Below are 6,967 nucleotides of genomic sequence, written 5' to 3'. Positions count from 1 at the left end.
ACGTGCCGCTCCACTCGTGTGGTTCTGCATCACAATCTGTTTTTTTCCGCCGAAAAAATCTATGTCAATTAGAATGCTCTTTGTGATCCCATCTTGTGTTTTCTTAGGTAATGGACTCAACGAATATTAATAGCGTTTACAACACAATCCACGTTTCTCATTAACTTAATTATGAGCCTGTACTTAGAGGTTAGTTAGCTGGTCATAGAGATAAAAAGTTGCCAAACAATCTCTGTTTTTTAGTTGTGGTTTCAGTCGCAGGCCGGTGCTACTGTGTTCTTGGTGAAGAGATTTCCAGCGTCTCCTTTTAGCGTTCAAGTCTTCAAGTCTTGTTGAGTAAAGAGTAAAGACTATAACGTTTCACCTTACAATTGAAATTTATTTGCTCATGATAAATTAATTAAAGGCAGCTTTAGACGATGGAGACAGAGTACCAACAGATTTAGGCGAGAGTATAGTGTAGTAACTATGATGTTTTTACATGTTTTATATTATGGTACCGAATTTTAAGATTTGAATGACACAAGTAGAAGAGAAGCAAAACCAGAGATGATATTAGATCAAAGGTTGATCACATAAGTAGAAGAGAGGCAAAACCCGAGAGGAGAATAGATAGAGTGATTCGGATTTGTCCACTAGGTGCTTGTGCATTCTTTGATGGGGTTGAGCTTGGTGCTTTTGCTGTGACCGGAGGTAGTGGTGGCTCAATGAGGTCAGCATCTGTGATAATTAGTTTTGGAGCTTCGGCCGGTGGTAAGGACAGAGGAGTCACAAGATTTTTTAAGAGGGTACCGGCTTGAATAGGTGACATGTAAGGTGGTATTTCTTTTCTGCCTAAACATCGATTCCCTGAAGAAGATAAACAAAATTAGGCATTGATGTCAATATTTCTTTTTTGTTGTGAGACCCTTTTGGTGTAGATTTTGAACCACTTACGTTTGTATCTTGCAGCTGTGAAAGGGAACTCCGTTATGGTTCCATTGATACCGGCTCCATAGATATATGTGTTTATCTCAACAGTTGCATCTGAAAAGAAGTCATATGCTTGAGAGATAAACTCATTCCGAAACAGTTCAACATAAACCGGGAGCTGAGACTTCTGGAGTCTCTCCACAACATTGGTTTGCCCAGTGAGAAACGAATCAGAGTCAGGAAAGACTGATTCTTTGTTGATGACAACAGCGTTAGCGAATTTCTTTATGTCTTCGATACCATAGTTAAGAATTTCACCAATGGTTTCATCAATTTTGTAGACAGTCTCGTACTTGCACTGCTTTTTGAAGTCAACTAGAACCGAGCTGTTGGTTGACTGAATCATGACCTTTGTGGTTGTACTATTTTCGTAGCCAGTCTCTGTGAGTGTATCAAGAACTGCTTTAACCACATCAAGCCCTTGCTTTTCTCTCAGGTATGCTGCATTCTGAGGGGCAAAAAAAAACAAAAAACATAGGCCAATAGAAGAGACATCACGATTCCTATTAATAAAATCTTAAGACTAAGAGGTACTGTACCTCATGTACAGTACACGAGAACCCACCTCTACACTGATCAAAACACCGGAGAGAGAAGTGGAGTTTTTTGCTAATTCTAGGAACTCAGAAAGCGAAATAAGCTTCCCTGAGTTTCTCTCATTCGGATTCCTAAACATATTGTAAGAATCCCTGAAGGGGGTTGATATAACAGCTGCACAAAACATGGGAGAGTAGTTATTGTACCTCTCAGGCATTTGCTAGAAGAAATTTTTAAGACAACAGAGCTCTCTTACTATAAAGTGAGCAGATTATTAAAGTGGAAAACTTACGAGTCAAGTTTTGGATCTCAGGCCATGTGAGACTAAAAGTGTATATTCCAGGAACTGAGCTAAGCTCAGGAATAGGTGTGGAACGGTTGCTAAAAGTAGTTTGGGCGACCATTGTGCTGTCCTTGAGATCTATCGAACTTAAGCAAAAGGGTTTACGGTCGCTAGACATTTGGACTGAGCAATCAATAACATTAGCACCATCTCTGATTGCCTTATCATATGCTAAGTTTGTACATCTAGGATATTCACCACTCGCACCATCTTTTGATATAACAAGAAAATCCACTGAGGCATGAACCATTTGGTAGATGCTAGACTCAGTTATAAGTTTATTTTGCAAGTTTGTTCTATTAGTAAGAACAGAAAGAAAAAAATACTATAAAAATAAAATTAAAAATAACTACTACTCTAATTACCTTGTTTAGTAGCGTTTCTGCCAATGTGGGAGAAGCAGTCTGAGATATATGAAAATGTTGATTTTGAGTATTTCCTGCAAAAGTTTAAGGACAAAATGTTGTATGTAGAAGAGAGTTTGCTTACTTACCAATGGAAGCAGATTCCGTTAAGGGAAAATCAGAGAGCATGCCATCGACAGAGAAATCGCCATTGTCCACAAAAGATAGATACTCAGACACTGGATCGAAACTATAGTTATATGCAATATCAACATCACTTGCGAAACCTGACACATATACTTCTAATCCTGCTTTGTGAGCATCTTGAACTAATGATGTAGGAGGAAGCAAGTACTGCTTGTCATCGAGTGGCAATATGTAAGACTTGGGAACAAGAATCCCTGAAGCAAACGTCTTGACAAAAGTTAGGTTACCCAAGATAGAACCGTAGGTTTGGTTTGTTGTCGGCTCGAAATCTTCATTCCTAAGAAACTGGAACACAAAACTCGGTCCATTACGCTTGAAACGGCCAGCAATTTTCTTAAAGAAATTCACTTCAGGGGAAGAGATGAAGTTAATGGAAACAGTTCTTGAAGCTGATAATAGAAAACTGCTCATGATTAAATTTTGTTGTTCGTAGAACGCATCGTGCTGAACATTTAACCAAAAACCTCCTTGGGGCTTAATGTGCTCGTTTACACTTTGAATCGTAGAAATCGGATATCCATTACCATCGAATTTATCTGATCGCGATAGTATTCCTCGAATCACTGTGTTGAAAAGTAACGTATAAGAAATTACAAGAAATACCAAACTTTTTTTCGTAACACTCTACGAATGCACTAAACTGAGTCATAAACACTTACAGGCTACATTCTGGAGATCTCTCAAGGTGGAATCAATGGCGAACCAACCCTGTGTAGTGACTCCATTAACCGGGTAAGAGTTTTTGCGATTTGGGTAAACAACATCGATATTCGAAGCATTGGCCATATTTAAATCAGGGAAACAAATCCCAGCCCCGTCTTTGGTTAGCTGAACATCACACCATAGAACAACACTGGTTACACTTGTCAGGGTTGCAAGATTGTAAGCAACAAGACTCGAATCTGGTAACAATCCAGAAAACCCACCACGAGCAATCACAAGTGGAGCATCACCTAGTAAATAAAACGTGATCTTTAATACTTGGATACAAAAGTGTTTATGCCCCAATAATCAAAGTAATTATTGGACTTTTAATATTTGGGAACTTTCCTTTATTTTTGAAAACAAATGTTAAATTAGATTTCAAAAGAAAATAGCGTAAAGTTAAGTTAACTTTCCTTTATTGAATAAACGTAAAGTTAAGTTAACTTTTCATCAACTGTTCTCCTTAAAATCAAAGTGAGTTTATTATCCCAAGTAACTTGTACTACATATTTGGGTAAAGCAAGAAAGTTACTAGAGTACTAAATCAAAGTTTCTTCGAAACCATGCACAAAAGAAAGAGAAAGTGAGAGCAACTCTCACCACTGAGCGTCTGCCATCGACTTGTAGATCCTTCAGCATCAATTTGAGTAGCAAACAGCTGAATCATAACGACACCACAGAATAAAAGCGTTGACGATCGTATTACAAGCTTTATCGGATTACCTGTCCGGGAATTCATGGTAACTTCACCAGCTTCTTATTTTGTTTAAATTTAATCTTTTAATGCATAAGCATCTCTGTGTACTCATAGTGGAGAAATACACAGAGACGCAAGAGACATTTTTAATCAAATGGCTTTATTAGTTGACTCATGGTGGACAAATACAGAGAGTCCCAAGAGCATCTATTTTTTTGGTTAAAAAATGTTTTTTCTTCTTCTTAAATTTATATACAAAAGCTTTGCCAGTAAATACTCTTTAAACTTTTTTTTTTTTGAAAATTAAGACTCTTTAATCTTTTAAGTTTTAATCATTCCTGTTGTTTAGTTGACTTGTCTCTTCATTATGTTTTTTCAAAGCAAAAACACACATAATTTCATTGCCTGTTAGAAAAGAACAAAAGAATGGTACTGGTCATTACTACATTAACTATAATAAATAATCTTTACCTTTCAGTTATTCTCATGTTACAATTTACAAAACCTTTGTTGATTTGATACTCCTCTGTCCCATATTATAAGATTTTTTAGATAAAACACAAATTTTAAGACTTTTTAAATGTCTTGTTATTATTGTTTTTTTTTTTCTTTTATCAACATCATACAATATTGACTTAAACAAGCCAATACTAAATAACATTGTTTACATAAATAACTAAACGCAATATAGAGTGAATACGTCGCGCTAAATTATTCGTTTTACCGTTATGAGAATGAGGAGTAAAGACTAAGGAAAATGAAGTAAACTCATTTTAATCAGTCTGAATATCCTCCAAATAAAACGTGAAAAGTGGCCAATTTGAAGATGAAGACACCATCTTCACCAGATCGGAGTAGTTGGTTAAGAAGATGATATGTTGATTATTCGCTCCACTCCAATCTTCACCAGATCGGAGTAGTTGTTTAGGAAGATGATATGTTGATTATTCGCTCCACTCCAATCATACAATGCATCATCCAGACGAGGGCTTCAATCTCTGTATGAAGAGATGTAAGATTACAACGAAAATTGACAGTCTATGGTGGGACCCTCCCCCATTGGCGAAGATCAGAACCATTAAAAGATTAACTATGATGAAAGTTATTATTTTTGATATTAAATATACTATTTTACAATATAAAAAGTTAACCAAAGAAAAAAACGATAGTGTATAAATAGTCATAATACATTAAATAAACTTAAATTAAATATAGATATTTGAGAATTTCTATAAACAGAACAAGAGAAATATATACAACACTTCAACACTTTATCTAAAGAGGAATTACTCAAAATACCATATTTAAAGAATATTTTTTTCAAATATACTACAAACACAATTTTTATTAAGGGTATAGAAGTTTTTTTAAGTTTGGATTGACAATTTTAGTTTATAGGGTATAGTTTTTAGGGGTAGGTTTAGTATTTAGGATGATCATTTTTTAGTATTAAAGTTTTAGTTTAATTTTGTGGTATTTTTGGAAAAATACATTTTAATGGTATTTTTGAATAAAACTAAAATATGCTATTTTTGGAAAAAAATATTTTAGTGGTGTTTATAAAAATTGACCTTATCTAAATATTAAAAGATAAATTTCTTTTTGGATTTTCTTTGCTCATATCAAATTGCTAGGCTATTCATTAGGTTGACAAAAAAAGACTATTCGTTAAAATTTCTCTACCACACATATTTTGTCAAAAACACTCTTCAGAACAGAAAAAAATTTACGACCGATGGCATTAACAATTTAATTTACTCTCCCAGTTATTTTTTTATATAAAAAATATTGCTAAAATTATTCCAAATTTCTATTCCATATCTCTTTGAAAAATACTTAGGTTCACCCTAGAGGTGAACCTTTATATTCATCTTCTTCTTTTCAACCAATCAGAATTCACGGAAAATTAAAACGACCGCACCATGGAAAACGATTTCACCGGAACCCCATAATTCCGACGAGACAACCGGCATAAAAATCGCTCCTTATAAAAATTTCTGCGATTACACCAAACACCACCTCATCTTGTTACTAAGTCGCATAACCAATCATCCCTAGCGACAGAGTAACAAGAGAGGTGGGCTGGAATATTTGATTTCCTCCAGCCACGGACAACAGTTCCCCACAATTATTCTAATTCACTATCAACTCCTCTAGTGCCCCAACACCCACAACATCATTTCTGTTGATCTCTCCTCATCCAAACCTAACTCCAGCTATCTTCCTATGACCCAAATACACAACAACATGCTGGTGTCGACCGACACCACCTTGGTGTCGTTCGACACCCCAACCTTACCAAAAAACCGTCTATACCAGACCATAATACAAACACTTGATTAAATCACAAAACAACCGTTCATTTCACAAACCCACCGTTGGATATGAAGCTTATAGCACAACGAAGCTACCTACCAAAATCCAGCCAAATCGGACTCCGTTTCATCCTCCAAACATTTCCCCAAAGTAGCCCTCTCGAACCAGTTCGCGTTGTTCATCCACAGGTGTTGGTGTCGACCGACACCACAATGGTGTCGAACGACACCAAACCATAATCCTTCACAACCTTCTATTCCTTAATCGATTAAACATCAAACAACACGACTTACTTGGATAACAACCATGAGAAAGCCTCCTTGACTCTCCTAATCCATCACCAAGTAATCACATCCTTCTCCTTACACATGAAGAGGATGGATCTCCTTTCTCCTCCCTTCCAAGTGAGAGCACCACAACTCTCTCTGCTTCTCTCCTCCTAAAACCACCAAAACAGATCCCTCTACTCCTCTTAACCCTCCTCAAGGCTCCCTTTTCTCTCAGGATCAAACTCAAAATCTCTGTTTCTCTTTCTCCTTCTCCTTCTCTCTTAGAAGCGACCAAAAACTCCCCCCAGGAAATAGGCTGCTCGTGCCTTTTAAAACGAAACTTAGGGTTTCCAAACTAAACAAGGCTAAACCGATCGATTTTGAAACAAACCAAACAACCACCAATTTAGTGGTGTCGAACGACACCCTCCTTGGTGTTGATCGACACCCACCCAAAATTGGGGTTGGGATGTTACCGTCCCTACAAATCACCACATGATCTTTCCATGTGTCTTGTCCTCACTCACACAGTTCTGACAGTCAAATTCCGGAAGGTCACCCATCCTAAGACTACTCC

At 36.6% G+C, this 6,967-nt stretch overlaps 1 protein-coding gene across 1 annotated transcript; it reads right to left on the bottom strand.

Moving 5' to 3' along the window:
- Positions 1-428: 428 nt before the first annotated feature.
- LOC104787703 (glycerophosphodiester phosphodiesterase GDPDL1) lies at positions 429-4,055 on the bottom strand. The gene is made up of 8 exons (XM_010513310.3): positions 3,709-4,055; positions 3,063-3,356; positions 2,346-2,966; positions 2,218-2,256; positions 1,802-2,086; positions 1,538-1,683; positions 937-1,420; positions 429-849 (listed from the first exon to the last, which is right to left on the bottom strand). The coding sequence occupies exons 1-8, from the start codon at positions 3,845-3,847 to the stop codon at positions 572-574; spliced, it is 2,286 nt and encodes a 761-aa protein (XP_010511612.1). The 5' UTR covers positions 3,848-4,055; the 3' UTR covers positions 429-571.
- Between the last annotated feature and the right edge of the window lie 2,912 nt (positions 4,056-6,967).

The sequence above is a fragment of the Camelina sativa genome, chromosome 5, assembly GCF_030686135.1.
Source record: "Camelina sativa cultivar CO46 ecotype springtype chromosome 5, ASM3068613v1".
NCBI classification, from domain to species: Eukaryota; Viridiplantae; Streptophyta; class Magnoliopsida; order Brassicales; family Brassicaceae; genus Camelina; species Camelina sativa.
The sequence above is the reverse complement of the archived record's forward strand: the minus strand, read 5'-3'. Positions and strand labels throughout refer to the sequence as shown.